General features: G+C 44.2%; 1 protein-coding gene across 1 annotated transcript in view; it reads left to right on the top strand.

The window, feature by feature from the left end:
- Positions 1-3,051, top strand: part of TTC17 (tetratricopeptide repeat domain 17) — a 54,744-nt gene extending 51,693 nt beyond the window's left edge. Inside the window, exons 24-25 of the mRNA XM_058026288.1 lie at positions 509-652; positions 1,980-3,051. Of these exons, the coding sequence (XP_057882271.1) occupies positions 509-652; positions 1,980-2,111 (276 nt within the window). The 3' untranslated portion in view covers positions 2,112-3,051. The remainder of the gene's footprint in view (positions 1-508; positions 653-1,979) is intronic.
- Positions 3,052-15,531: the final 12,480 nt, after the last annotated feature.

Here is a 15,531-nt window from a genome sequence, read left to right as displayed (position 1 = left end):
TACTCAGCATCAGAATAACAATTCTTATGGCAGAGGCAGGACAAAAAATGATGCATCTGTTGCACTAATGGTTAGACCATGTTTTCTTCCCTGCTGTCCCCTTTGTTCATATTCCCTTTCCTTTTATGCAAGAGCTGAAGGAGAGTATTCAAACAAAACAGCTTCTCTTGTCTCTACAGAGTGCACCTCATCTTTGGAGAGAAAAATAGTCTAAGAGCTTCTAAAAAGTAAATGTACTTTCACTTAAGTGAGTTAATTGTTGACTTTTTTCTGCCCAAGAGTAATAATGGTCACTATTGTGAGTGGATGTGAGGTTTTTTTGTATGTAACTCAGGCTCAAATGTAGTTTTGTATTAAAATAGGTCTGGATCATTATTCTCAACATCAAAAGAGAGGGAAGTGGGTAGGAACCAGATGAGTGTGGTTTGGTGGTGGATTCTTCTGTTTGTCTTGCTGTTCCTGAGACAATTGCAATGGAAAGAAACTGTTTCTTGCTCTTCTCTTACAGGATGTACCACTAATAAGCCTAGCAAACATCTTCCACAATGCCAGACTCTGGAATGATGCCATCATTGTGGCTACCATGGCAGTGGAAATAGCGCCGCACTTTGTGGTGAATCATTTCACTCTGGCCAATGTCTATGTAGCAATGGTGAGTGTGCTGTTGCCCAGGTATGGCTGTCTTTGGGACACTATTTACATGTATGTAAAGTCTTATTCTCACAAATCATTTTGAAGGAGCAATGTTCAAGAAATTTGGTATGATCATCAAGAATTAGTATCTTTAGAAAGACAAAACTTTTACTACTTACTTTACCCCTATTTGTCATTTAATACTTTAAGGCCAACATTTTTATAAGCTGGCTTAAGAATGCTGTGTGCCAAGCTTTGTAAAGACAGTAGCAAACAATTGGTAATTTGGGTTGTCCATTCATCTAAATACAGGATATTTTTATCATACTGGAAAATTAGTGATGAATTTGGTTTCTGTCTTGAAGAGCTAAGCTTGGAATAAGTAAAACCCAACACTCAGTTGTGGTGAACAAACACAAGGGAAGTTCATTTTCAATATCTGGATTCTTAATGCCCAATATAATTTTCAGATTGAACTCAAATTTCTTTATACTGTCTATATATACTATTAAAATACACCTTTTAAAAAAATCAAGATTTAAAACTCACCTTGATCGAGTTAGTCTTTATGATATGGCCAGAAATTCATATTATCTCTACTTCATAGCTAAAGTTACTGAGAAAAGGAACTTAAAAAAAAAAATAAGTGATGAAACTGACTGAAAGCCCCAGAATGGTTTGGGTCTTTTCTCCTCTCATTTTCCTCTAATACACTATTGGATGTTGGCATGCTTTCCTAGTTAATAAAAAAGCAGGGTGGCATAGGTAATGAGATTTCAGCTATACAAAAATAGATGCTATTTCCACATGAATGCTTCTAGCTACCAGCCTGGAGTCCAGTTTATCAAGTGAAATTGTTTAGCTATTGTATGCACTCTAGGTTTTGGGGGGGTTTTGTTCAGGTTTACTCTTTTTATTGAGTAATCTTTTAAAAATAATTTCAAGTTATTTCTAAAAATGTTAGCTTTTCAGAAAATGTGATGGTTTTGTATTGTCCATGATTTTAAAGCTTTGATCTACTCAAATTCTGACTGAAATCTGGTTTTAGAAGTTACTTTCACAGCAAGAATACAGAGGTGTAATATTAAAAAGAAAATGCGAGAACATTGGTCAATAATTCTCAGCAATAACTTGACTCCTTTCCATGGATTATGCAGAATTGAGTCATTAGCCCAAGAAAATATCAGTTATTTGTGGGAGAAGGAAAAAATCCTAAATCACAAGGATTGGTTTTGTTACTTCTGTGCATATCATGCTGCACAACTGGTTGGGATGGGAAAGGCATAGAAAATGTGTTCACTGTTTTTAGAATCTGACTCTTTGCACTCTGGTTTCTTTCTCCACAGGAGGAGTTTGAAAAGGCCATGAAATGGTATGAGTCAACATTAAAGCTTCAGCCGGAGTTTGCCCCAGCCAAGAACCGAATCCGCACCATTCAGTGTCATTTACTTCTGAAAAAAGAGCGACGGTCTCCTTAGAGATCAGCATCTTTCTCTTTTTTAAAAATGTCATTATTCTCTATTCTGCTCTTAAGTGTGCTGAGATAAATTGATGAATTGAAATTTTTAACAAGACTGTTAAAAAGAGATGGGATTTGGATCAAGGGTTCTTTTATTATTTTTTTGTCAAATAGAGGAGCATCTTTGGAAAATATATTTCACAGACCGTAATTTTAAAACATCCGTGTAAATATTAAACCAAGAAACTTCCATGAGTCCATGACCACCTGTAACAGGACCTAGGCACTGTTAGTTTTTCCGTAATGCTCAGATTGGCATCAGCATCCAAAATAACTTGCTTCATGTCTTATAATCTAAGCCACTGGAAATGCAAAGCACACAACCGTACCAAATAGTAAGAAGAGATAATCAGCAATTCATCCATGTGAAACTCATGCTTTGTCCAGTCTTGTTCACTCCATACCACATTACCTGCTTTTTTTGGAAGGAGAGGAACAGACTTTTAAATATTGATTAAAAAACATGAGAAACATGAAGCATTTTTGGAATTCTTCGTTTCTGTTGGGGAATGAGGAGGAGGTAACAGCAGGACCCTAAAGTCAAAGTAGTTTTTAATCATACTAGCAGGAGAAAAAAAACAATTGGTAAAAACCCCAATAAGATGTTTTTATATTTGTCTGTATATTCATAGCCCTCTGCCTCCCTGAGTGGTTGATTTACTAATTCTTTGTTCACTGTATTTCTAGCCATTTTGGAATGAGGTGCAAGTTTATGCTCACCCTGAGCCATACTTTCAGCTGCCAAGGAGGAGGAGGGACATGGTGTCAAGGTATCAACAGCAAAACAGTCAGGTGGAAGATTTCCAAATCATTCTGTCTTTGGTTGGTGGAGGACATGATTCTCCAGAATCAAAAAGGGCACATACTTGAAATAAAATAAATTGTTTATGAACAACTCACATCTTCTCCTGTACTGTGTATGTGATGCGCCACTCACAAGAGTGCGGGTTAGTCTGGAGGTGCTACAGCCTTTCCTTGGGAGCAGACTGAGCTGGGAGCCAGGAAAGCCTTGGGCAGTCCTGAACAGACAAGATTTCCTGCATACCCTTGGAAAATTCCTTGCACTGCTGTGTCTCACTCTGTTTGTGGCAGAAGGAAATAAGGAAAAGTTCACTAACTCAGCTGTCATGTAAGCCACTCTGCAGCTTTTAGTGTTAAACATGCTTCTTTGTGGTTCTTTTTAAAGAACTAACAGTGCTTTTGAACTTACTGGGTGTTTTTTCTCCCCCAATATTTTTCCTGTCTCATTGATGCAAAGTAAGAGTAAGTATGGCAGTGGTAGAAACTGTGACATCAATGTAATTTTGATTATAGTGGAACTTAGTACTTCATAAAAGGATCCTTGAATATTTTCATATATGACTGAAGATCAGCAGTTCTAATGCAAATTTTACCTCTGTTTTATTGCAAGTAATTTCCATTTATCTAGGAATCCTGACAGAAGTATGAGCAAGTGCTACTGTTGGGTGGATTTTTATTAAAAGTGTGTGAACCTGTCAAATTTTTGTCAAGAGAGTCAACAGCATGTCAGATTTTATGTTCTTCCCAAGGCTGCTGGAAGGCTGAATGTTGTTGGCTGGAGACAGGCATAACTGTATCTCTGTATAAACTCCAAGAGGAAGATCACTTTGTGAAAGGTCTAATACCACCACTGATCATGAACTGGGATAATGAATTACAAGATTTCTGACATAGAGCTGTGAAAGGGGAAAATAGCAAGGCAGGTACAAGTAAATGGAAAGAATTTCCATTTGATGTAGGAAGAAAGAACAAAGGCTTTTCCTTGAATTAATGTGCAGAGCGGGTGCTTTTATTCAGTTTTGTTAACCAGTCTGCTTCACTTTTATAGTGGTTAATAAGTATTGGGAGTTACTTAAATACATTTGGTAAATCTTCCATTTCATCTACTAGTTTTAAAATGCAGTGTGCAAAAACCTAGCTCGGTACAGACCATGTACCTTACAACATGGTTTCCTAATGTATCACATGGTTAAATCAAGTGGTTGCCATGTGCTGGGCTCTTATCTACTGCATATGTCTCACTGCTGCTGGGAGATGCTGATTTAAGTCTAGAGTAAGGCTGGTCCTTAAGAACCTAAAGCACCAATATATGGAGCACTGGTGGTCATGCCTTTGACAAAAGATTTTTAATTAAAATAGACCTTTTCTGGATCAGCAAGGATTATGCTCATAGAGAATGTTGCTGGGCACTTGAAATTGGTAATTAATACTCACACCAGCTTACATCTTGCTTACTGCAGTGTTTACTGATTTATTTAAGGAATCCTGCAAGATGCACTGTACACAGACATCAAGCAAAAATGTAGGAAGACTGAGTTTGTGTGTGGTCCTACTTTAAACTGGCAGCAAGGAGGTAGCAGGACATTGCTGTTCTTGCTTTGTTTTGCATTTTCAGAGAATTTGCCCATTAGAAATGGTTCTTGAAAACTGCAGTAGTCTGATGATGGGTTTTTCTTCTGAATCTTGGGTAAGTACTTAAATGTATACTGCCTTAGGCCCATAAAATTTGTATGTACAGATGTTCATTTCCTACTTGGCTACTGTGTGCTCTCTCTGCCATACAGCCAATTTTAAAATAGCCTGTACTTCTCTCTTAAATGTATTTCCTGAAATTTTAGGTAATTCCTAGATGTGTAGTGCACAAGCAGTACATCCCAACTGAAGCAGGGAAGTAAAAATACCTACTTGGGAGCATAATCTTGGCCTAATGCTAGCGACAGTGTGTGTCTTAAAGATTTCACTCACTGGTGATCTGCTGGGGAATGCTGCCTTCTGCCCTTGGAGAAGGCTAATGGAACAGTCTCATCTCCATGCCTTCAACCCTGCTGTGTAAATGCCAAGAAGTGGTGGGCTTCAGTGCTTTGACTGTGTTCAAATGTTAGTCAATTAAAATTAATTATGCTGATCCTGTGAACAGAAAACAAGTTGGGCAGCATGCTGAAATGGAGGCCACTGTATTTTTAAGAGCAAAAGTATGATTCTCTGCAGGGTAAGACACCTATTCAGAGAATACATGCATCTTCTTCCATTTAACTTATTTCAAAATAAGCTAAGGTGGTTGTCTAGGCTCTGTCTTTTTCATGAATGGGAAAGATTGTTACCTTGAGAGGATGATTTACCCTCCCTGTTGTAGAGCATGACAAATTGCCTGTTCCTTTCCATGGACTTTTTGGATACCTTTGACAAACTGAACTTCAGTATGATTTCTAATAATGAGGCTTAGTAACTCATTTCACATTAACTGCTCTGCTTAACATATCACCAAAGTAGTCTGATTTAGGGATGACATAACCATAGGTAAATGGCAAAATCCTCTCTTCTCCAAAAAGATGGGGTTTTCTCAGTTATTTTCAGAGCATATCCAGGAATGAAGTACAAATGGGGAAAAGTATCCATTTGTTCACAGATAGCATCCTTAAAATCCTCAGCATCCTCACTTTAGAGGCTTTAGATAGCCTCTAAAGCTCCTGACATTCAGGGGTTTTTGAGGGAAAATGGTACAGGAAAAGACTTGTATCTATAAAGTGGTTGGATTTGATTCACTGTTGATGCCTTAGTTGTACTGGTCAGGACTGCACTGATACCATACAAAAAAAGGAAACACTGAAATACTATATTGGCATCCAGTGTGACCATAGGATCATATTCAAACGAGGCTTTGAAATGCAATTGTGACTGACATCATCTGTGGACACCTTGCATCACCTATGATAGAAAATGGCCATCAGAAAAGTTTTCTGATGCAGCTCACAACCTTCTTTCCCCCTCTATAACTCTCACTCTTTTCCTCTCACAGGAAAAAGGTCAAAAACAAACAAAAACCCCACAACCTCTCCCTAAGAATAGTATGGTGTAGCTGAAGATGCTAATTAGTTCTATTGCTGTATTGTGATGCTTTTCCTTCCTACAGTTTGCAGTAGCTGCCATTAACTTGTCTGGGTACCAATTTAGGAACCCCCCACATTTGGACCCAGGTCAGTAATGTTCCTGCCCTTGTTGTTGTCCTCCTGTATGACTTTAGGGAACATGTTTCCCCTCCTTGCTGTACCTCTCCCTCCCACACATTGTCTGATGTCTTTTTAGAACATATTTGGCGGGGAGGGGTGTGCATTGGTTGGGACTGAAATTATCGCTGTTCATGAATTCAGGGGTGACAAACTGTTGTCAATCAGAGGTTATGAATAATAGCAACCCAAATGAAAAACAACCTATGCAACAGGGAGTAGGCCAAGTTTAAGTCTGTATCAGCAATGAAAGAATGAAAATGCTTTAGAAGGACTTGCCTGGGTATTCAGAAAAACACAATCTCCTCCAGAGCTACTGGATGTTGTGTGGCAGGTTCAGCTGATCCTCCCATCTCAAGCATTACTTAGATGTGTCCTCCTGGAGTGCTGCAGGTTGTCTTGATTCTTAGAGGACCAGCTGGCCATGTTTGAGTCAATGAGACTCTCTTAAAAGAAACATCCCCCAAGAGAAGGCTTTGTCAGGTGTGGGATTGGTTTTGTTGATTTTATTTTTACTCTTGATTCCTGAATGTACTCAAGTGTGCCAGTATTTATTCAAACAAAAGAATTTGACTCTGTGAACACTGAGGCCTACGAAGCTTTCCCATCACTTTGTGGTACTCTTGCTGAAGTTCACTGGCTGGTCATCTGTGAGAGCCAACAGAAAGTTGTGCAAATGACTACTACAAAAGAAAAGGCAGTAAGTTTAAAGGCAATGCGTTTTCACTACCATTTTTAGGGAATCTGCATGAGAATGGTACAACCTGTATTCCACACAAAGAAAGTTTAAAAAGTGACAATCTGAATTAAGGGAGAGGGTTCTTGTACTTTAAGCTTTTTTCATTTTTAAGTACTGAAAAGCTCAGGATTGATTAGGAGTGGTTCTTTTGATAGGGCTGACTGCTTAAAAAAGCATTCCCTCAAACTTTTGTAAGTAGCTGGTTTTTTAAACTTTTAAACCTAATGATCTATTTCTGGATTTCAGAGCAAAAATAATAGTATTCAAGTTCAGTAGTCCCAGAGGAGATGCAAGGACAGTGCCACAGAAGGAATGCTTTCGAATACAGGTGAGCAGGAGTTAGCTTTGTGGTATTTATAATCTAGGGGTATTTTCTTAATGCGGTTGTTTTGATTTGTTGAGGTTTTTTTCTTTAATCTAGTTTCAGGCTTCTCCTTCCATTTCCAGTCCTTCAGAATCGGGTTATTACTAGTCCAACAGTGTATTGCTGTGCATGTTTATATGTGCCTATGGCGTGCCAGGTACTTCACAGAAGTGCCAGTCTCTGCTCTGAAGGGTGTACAGCCCCAGACACTGGCCCACATAAGAATTTCAGTGGTTACTGGTGTCTTAGCCAGGGATCAGACAGTTGTTGAGTCAAATCTTCTGGCCACAGTCCCTCCATGATGACAGCACTGGTGGTTTTGAAATCCAACCCATCCCTATGTCTCTGAGAATAATACTCTGACAAATCAATGATCATCGTTCTACTACAATTCAATGGAAAATTGCCTGTTTTGCTTCTTGATCTAAACCTAATCATGTCCTCTCTTTTTAATAGTCTAATTCTACTGTTGGTTTGGTTTTTGTTTTTTTAAAGAAATTATTTCCCAGAGCTGCAGCTGTTACAGATTACAGTATGGTAGCATGAGCTACCACTATGTCTTAGGAGTGTGTTTTGCTGTGCCCTGTCTTGTGATTCATATGCTGAGGAGCGAAGAATTGGTATATAAAAGTTAAGGGACACCAACTTGTGGGCAGATGCAATCCAAACAAACTAAATGTATGGAGGAGCCAGTCATATTCACTGCTATGGTAGAAGCTAATGTAGGAAAATGTTTTCTCTGTGAAAACAGAAAAGAAACCAGGCTTTAGTGGTGAGACTCTTGAAGGAGAGAGAGGAAACTCCAGGTAGAAGAAGCAAGGAAGACAAGAGTCCTGCTTTTTGTACCATCAGAGACTTAGTGGTGGCAGAACCAGACAAAGTAAAAAGGACAAAGCAGTGGCCTAAGTGGATGGTTCCTTCTGGTTGTCTGGAGGCATCACAAAACAAGGAGAAGGACACCTGAGAAGCTGTGAGTCAATGTTGCAAAGCCACTGCAGGCAGCGGGGCACCTGGCATTGACGTGCATTCCTGCACGGTCAGTGTGTCCGTGGAGTTGGAGGGCCACAGCTGCTCAGCCTCCCTGGCCCAGGGACAAGCCTAAGTGCAGAAACGTCCTGGGAGCACGAGAATGAAGGCTCCCCTGATCACCTACAGCTGGGAGTCCCAGAGGTCAGTTTCCAGTGAAGTATCTGTTCTTTTTGAGCCTGCTACTTCTGTGTTAAAAAAGATCATTAACAGCTTTTGTCTCTCACTTTTTCTGTGACATGCTTATCTAAGGCATGCCTTCCTGACTAAACTGAGGCCTGAGCAGACTCAGCTTGACTTTTAACCTACTGACTTCTTTGGGAGGGTAGAATACTTGGTTGAAAGCAATTTTAAGGACTGTACAGCATCCATAATCTGCTTTTTTATTGCCTTCTCAGGCTAGATTGAAGTTACCTCTGGAAAAGAAGGGTCAGGATGTGATTCCAGTAACTGAGGTGTTAATACCAGGGAAACCAATCTAGACCTCACACACACAGGGAGGCATCTTCCCACTCACTCTTGCCCTCTTTCCTGGGGACCTGCAAATAGTGAGTTCTGTCTTGTGTGACAGGGGGACCTTCACACAGGGTGTGGGCAGTTTACTGTGCAAGTGGGTGGCATGATGGCAAGTTGTGTATGTCCCTAAGCATGGCTGGATGCACACATTTGCACAACAAAAAGTACATGATGTACCCTACCTCAGTCACTGAGCCGGTTCTATTAACTATTACACTGCCATAATGAGAACTGAGTCTAAAATCTATTTAATCTGTGTGTTATCTCTTGAATACAGTAGTGCTTTACAGTCTTTTTCAGTGATCTGAGAGAGGTGAATTGAATGATCCTCCAAAACCTACTTAATTAATTCCTGACTGTCATCATAGGGCAATTTTAATTATTTGGAGCAGCTTAGTCAGCACATCAGGTTGCAAGAGCTCTACAAGAGTTTTTATCTTGTCACTGTGGGTCTACATGGGCCTTCCTTTGAATATATATAGCAACACCCCCTATACCTGCATGCAATAACCAACTTTAGCAGGAGCATCACTAAAACCTCTTAGAAAATTGGGTGGCTGCAACCCAAATGACAGCATTTCCTCAGGAGCAGATCAGATCAGTGCAGCACTGCTTCTGGTACCCTGACAAAGAACCCTCTATCCCTTTTCATAAACAGGATATTTTGTGCCTTTAGATGCCTAGAGTGTTTCATAAGAAACACTTTCTCCTAAAATGTTTCAAAGACATTTTGACCAGAAGAACAAACAATTTGGTGTATTTTAGTATAGGCAAGGCTTGCTTTCTTCAATTGGAGGACCTGCAAGAGACAAAAATAAGGGAAAAAACCCAAATGGGTAGAAGTTTCTTTAGAAACGCTTCAGAAGAGAAGCCAAGACAAACACCTTCAATTTGCCTGTAGTTTCAACCTTCCTCAGTGCTGGGCAGAGGCTTAGAGCCTGCCCATTCCATTACCTGTGTGAATCCAGGGACAGAGCTTTTATTTTTCCTTCCATCTTTTTGTGTATTGGCTTAGCCCTGAGCTTTTTTTTTTTGTTTTTAATCCTTTTGACTGACTGCACGGCAGTTGTAGTTCTTTCAGTCTGGATAGCATGTCCTAGCATACCAGGTTACTGTGATTTCTTTGTTCAGCACACAACCCTTCAAGTGGGTGAAAAAGAAGAACAAGACCTTCTAGTATTGTCAGCATGACTCTAGGAAGTTTGAGAGGGGAATGCGAAGTGTGAATGAATTCACAATATTCATTTAAAAGTTGGTATTACTAGAACGAACAGCAAGGTCACAGCAGACAAAATGTAAATTAATTCATCCCTGTGACTCTTTCACTTCAAAGTGTCACCAGCACCCCTTGATTACCATCTCAGAGCCTTGCTTGCACACTACTCACGAGATCTCCAGCAAAATGGATCCTGGATGGCATGGCTTGGTTTTCAGGGGGAGAACCCATGAGCTTTACTTTTTTTTGTTTACATTAATCCTCCCTTACTTGCAGCAAAATGACTTCTTCCCAGGGCTTCAGTCACCAGCTTTAGTTCCCAGGCACCTACATTTCTCTGTGCCCCACTTCACCCACACCATGCAGCTCAGCCACCTCTGTGAGTGCTGCTGCCAACTTGGAGCAAAGGCAGGAGACAGTGAAGGTCGAAGGAAGATGGGGCTCTGGAAAGAAACCAGGCAGTGGCATCTGTCAGCTTGTAAGTGCTTCCCCTGTTCCTTACTGTCTCCTCCAGCCTCTTAGAGCTGCTGTGTGGGAGGAAAGAGCAGCAGCTGGAGGAAAGTGGGAGGAGTGGGAGGAAGAAGAGGGAAGAGCACCTGGGGGCTGAGAGCCAGCCTCGCTGTCTGCTCCCTCTCACAGCTCCCTCCAGCTGTGTTTCTGTTCCTCACCTAGAGGTAAGATCAGAGGGGCTGATGAGCAGGTAGTGGTGTCAGCAGTGGCTGTGGGGCAGTGCCCACCGCCTCCCTCCCCCTTGCCGTGCTTCTGTCTTTCTCCATGCCGGGAAAAGGGCTGTCACTGACACTGAAGCACGCCAGCACTGTCACGCCTTATTCTCTCTACCTCCAAGTTAATGAATGGGCAGCCGAAGCAAAGATGAGAACAAAACTAGTATTGCCTCCTCCCTGGATGTATTTGGACTTGGATGGGTGGTCTATCCTACTAGGAGAAGGTAAGATTGTCCTATCCCAGTACACCTCTCCTATCCCATCCCACGGACTGTCCCAGCATCTTCCCGGGGGGAGTCACTGTGATGTGAGGGTCTTGCAACTCTTTGCCAGTCTGGGCACACCGGGTTTGTTGAGCTGTGTGCCCTGTCACAGTCATGCTACCTGTTCTCCTCCTCTGCCACCGCAGTCTTGGTCTCCGTTGACAGAATCACTCTTGCAGGGCCCAGTTTTTGCTCTGCCTTTCTCTGTGTGCCATCTTTGGCCCTGTGACTCCCTGGTAGTGCAGTTTTGTGGCTACACAACTGCAGCGCTGGAGCTGGAGCCTCCTAGGTACACTCAGAGCCCCCTTCCTGCCCTCACTGCTGATTCATGGCAGCCCTCTATCTGTCCCCTCTATTCCTTTCTCGGCCAGGCTTTGCCAGTGCGACAAGCGCTGGCGATGGACACTGAGGAACGCGCCGAGGCTGGCGCTGTACCCCCAGCTTCAGGCTGAACTAACCGTGGGCAGGAGTTTCTCATACTGGAAGGGGAAAGGGATGTCCGTGCCGCAGATATCCCGCTCTGTCCCCGTCCGGGGGTGGGGGGCGGGGGGGAGTCCGGCCCTTTCGCCGCAGGGACAAAGCCGCTCCCGCCGCAGCTCGGCGGCCCGGCGGCGGCGGGGGGAGCCGGGGGCAGGCCGGGGGCGGCGGGCGGCGCCTCGCCCCGCTCGGCCGGCAGGTGGCAGCCGCAGCCAGGCGTGAGGCGGCCGGGCCGGGCGGGGCAGCGCCGCCGCCGCCGCGGGCCCGGGGCTCCCGTCGGGGCTCCCCCGCCGCGCTCTGCCCCCGCACGGAGCCCGGCCCCAGCCCGGTGGGATCGCCCCCATGGACACCCGGCTGCTGTCCCGCCCACACCGCAGCCGAGAGGGCGCTGCCCTCGGAGAGCGGCGCCCCGCTCCCCTCAGTGCCCGAGGTGCGGCCGCGAGGTTCCCGCCTCGGCCCGGGTTCCCCCCTTGCTGAGTGGATGGGGGGGCCTGGGGGATGATGTGTTCGGGGTTTTTGGGGACGGGAAGCCCTATGGTGGCTCCGTGGGAGCGCCAGGTTTTACGGGGGTGTTCCTGAGCCCCCTGCTTGGGGCCGCCCGCACTTCGCCCCGCAGGCCGGCAGGAACCCCCGGGTCCGGGACAGCCCTGCCTGCGGGGAAACGCCCGCCTCCCCGCCCGCCGAACGGCCCCGAGGGAGGCCCGGCTTCCCCGCGGGCACTGCAGCGCCCCGGCGGCTGGGGGGAATCTTCCCTCCCGCCCACACGGTCTGAAACTTGGGGGATGCGGCTGCCGGGGGCGGAAGGGAGGAGGCGGCGCGGTGTCGCCGGCGATCCTCTCCGGGGCAGGTGGAGTCCAGCACTGCACTTCTGAGGGGTTTACCCGCTGCAGCTCTAGATTCTGCAGAGGCAGGGTTTGCCCGTGGAAGGTTTCTGCGGGCGATCCTCCCAGCCCTCGGAATGCTCCTTTGTGCAGCCTCACGCCGATCCGCCCTTCGGGCTGCGGTGTGTGATTCCCTCGCCTTTCACTGTGGGTTGTTGTTTTGGCCAAAACTTCAGTCACAGCTGCGTTAATCTTTATCTGTTTCACGAAGCTCACGATTGTTGCTTTCCAGATGACCCTCCCCAGCTTTTTTTACCAGCTCAGTGCCTCACCTCTGCGTGCCCTCCAGCTTCTCACAGCAGCCCGTCTCCCCCGAGCCCAGGGGACAGCCCATTGGCAGGGAGTTCCCTGCTCACCTTTTCTGCCTCTGGAGCGGGCAGAGACATTATCCAGCACTGCATCTGCCCTGAAATTCAAAGCACCTCAGGCTCTGTCAGTTTCAAACCTTTCGGGCTGGATTCATCCTCAGAGAATGACACCACTTTCTTCCAAACTGTTTTAAATTCAGACAAAAATCAAATAGGAGTCATGCATCGAGCTGGACTTTATGTGGAGCCTGGGAGAAGAACATCGGGTCTTTTCACCTGATGGTCACCAATCCTGCTGGGACAGGTAGTAGCTGTCTTTTGGAGACCTAGAGGGGAGAAGTGGTGCAAGCATCCCCACCCCAAGTTGCACCACCATTTGTTAGTCCTTGCTCACCCCCTGGCAGGTAATGAGAGATAAATTGGGAACTTGCCCACGCAGGGTGTGGCACAGGCACTAAAGGCTGAAGTACAGACGACACAGCCATGGTGGGGACTTGTCCTGTCTGTGTCTATGATGTTCTTTAATATCTCAGGATATATAGGGGGTTGCAGTCTACAGGATTCTCAGACTGCCCCCCATTTTCTAGCTTGAAATGCTCTTTAAAATGTATTAAAAAAAATAAATCCAAACACTATTAAATGCAAAGAAATCATGAAAAACAACAAGGAACAAAAGCTCTCAATCCTAGCTGAGCACTGCACAGACAGGAACCTGCTCTGACGTACATGAGCACCCCATAGGGATTAACTCTCTCCTGCCCAACAAAGCCAGCCTTCTAGCTTCTACTTTGCAGCACATTTTGCGTGCTATAAATGAATTTAATCTAGCTAGATAGGAAGATTAAAATGTACAGGCTTAGTACATTTCACAGTACTATCTGCAGTTGTCCCCACCCAAAAAACCCCTCACAATCCTGGTCCAGGAGTTTTCTGCCTATATGACAGATCAAAAAAAAATTTCCCTGTGAAGCAGAAACAAGAATCAGGCAGCAGAAGTCTAAAGGAAAACAACAAGGAGAAGCTCTTTGAGTCATTTTTCCCTTCACTTTCTTGTAGTCAATATGCAGAAGGGCATCTATTGCATATTTACTACCAGCCAGTTAATATTTTCTTACCCTCACCCCTTAACTCAGGTTCCTAAAGCCCTTTGCAGCCACTGCTTCACTCAGGTACTCTCAGGAGACAGCTGGTGTCACTAGCCTGCTTGTAAAAAGAGGGGCAGTGAGCCACAATTGTCTGTGTAAAGTCACCTAATAGACAATTCCTGGAACACAAAATAGGAGGTGGGATTCTCAGTTCTGACTTTAACCTTCAAGGTAGGTTTCCTCCTTTTCCCAAACCTGCAGTGCCAAACCACTGCAGTATCAAACATGCAACAGCATCCTCCGTCATCTTGTCATCTTTGGTACCACATCAGGGTGGAGGGACAAGTAGGCTGCAAGCCTCCAGACCCTCACCTGCCTTTTGGGAAGACTGCCATTTAGAAAGCTGAACCAGGGGATTCATGCTTTTGGCTATTTGTGTTATCCTTCATTTCTATAATGGAACATCATTGCTGAGGAGGGAATGATACAGTATATCTTGCTTTAGGTGCTGCATCTGTCCCATGTTTAAGCACCATGAGAAGGTCTGATGTTTTCCCCAATGTACCACATACTTTTATTCCAATGGTTTTTTCCCTGCATCTGTGGGCAATTCAAAATGTCAGCATGAGACCACCTGTGCAGGGACACAGCCCACAGCAGGTCTCAGCTGTGGCTGCAGCAAGAACCATCGTAGAAGAATTTTTCCATAGCCATGGCAATTAAAGCATAGCATTGCCTAAATATGCTTGTCCTTCTCACCATGGTCCGCAAATTTTGAGTTCTCTCATTTTTTTTACTTTCAGGTCTGACTGGACCCAACTAGCATCTTGGGGTGCCTGTATGGGAGATGTGTAGAGATTGTCTCTCTCTCTCTCTCATTGACAACCCATTACTGTGGTACAGCACAGGACATGAGCAAGAGGCTCCAGAGCATCGCAGATGGTAGTGAAGATCCTGTGACAGAGGCAAGATCCTTTGAGACAGGTGTGTCATAACAGGTATGGTGTTTTCTCTGAGAAAGCCAAGTGTAAAATATTTGCTAGCTTACACTCTACCGCACTTTGAGGAAAATCTAAAAAAAAAAAAAAAATCTCTCTCAGAAGAAAGGGAGAAAATGGGTTCCTGGGAAGAAGGAATTTATAGAAGGGAATTCCTCATGTCTGCACATCTGTTCTAGAAATGAAAAATGTTTATGAGCTCTACCAAATCACTTACTTGGAATCTTTTCCCAAAACACCACATCTACTTTTCTTAATTCTGGGATGGTATCATTCTGAATCTATACTTTGAGTTCATCCTAAAACAAGATAAAACCCTGTTGAGGATGCCTAGTTAGCATTGCAGAGAGTGTGGTATGAGACATAACTTTTCCTACATGACATGGAAAATAGGGTGGACCAATACTGAACTCAAAAGCACGCCAACAAGTTTCTGGATGATGTTGCTAATCAGTGTGCCTGTGTTTCATGTGCTTGTGCTCTCCAGACATCAGTGCAGCATAGAAGTCTTAGGGGAAGCACCATAGGTGCCAAATTGGACTTTTCCAAGCCTCTTGTCTTCCACTTGACTGTGCTGAAGTCCCTTGCTCTCTGCAAGAATCTGTCTAGAGCAAGTGCAAAGTTTAAGTGAGATATCTCTGAGGGTATTATGGCATGAGATGGGTAAGAAAAGAGGGGGAAAGCATTCACTGATAATCAGAATGTGAAAAAATTAATTTCAGTTATTTCAGGCTTGTGTTGCTCAAAAGCCAGCAT

The sequence above is a fragment of the Melospiza georgiana genome, chromosome 6, assembly GCF_028018845.1.
Source record: "Melospiza georgiana isolate bMelGeo1 chromosome 6, bMelGeo1.pri, whole genome shotgun sequence".
Lineage (NCBI taxonomy): Eukaryota > Metazoa > Chordata > Aves > Passeriformes > Passerellidae > Melospiza > Melospiza georgiana.
The sequence above is the reverse complement of the archived record's forward strand: the minus strand, read 5'-3'. Positions and strand labels throughout refer to the sequence as shown.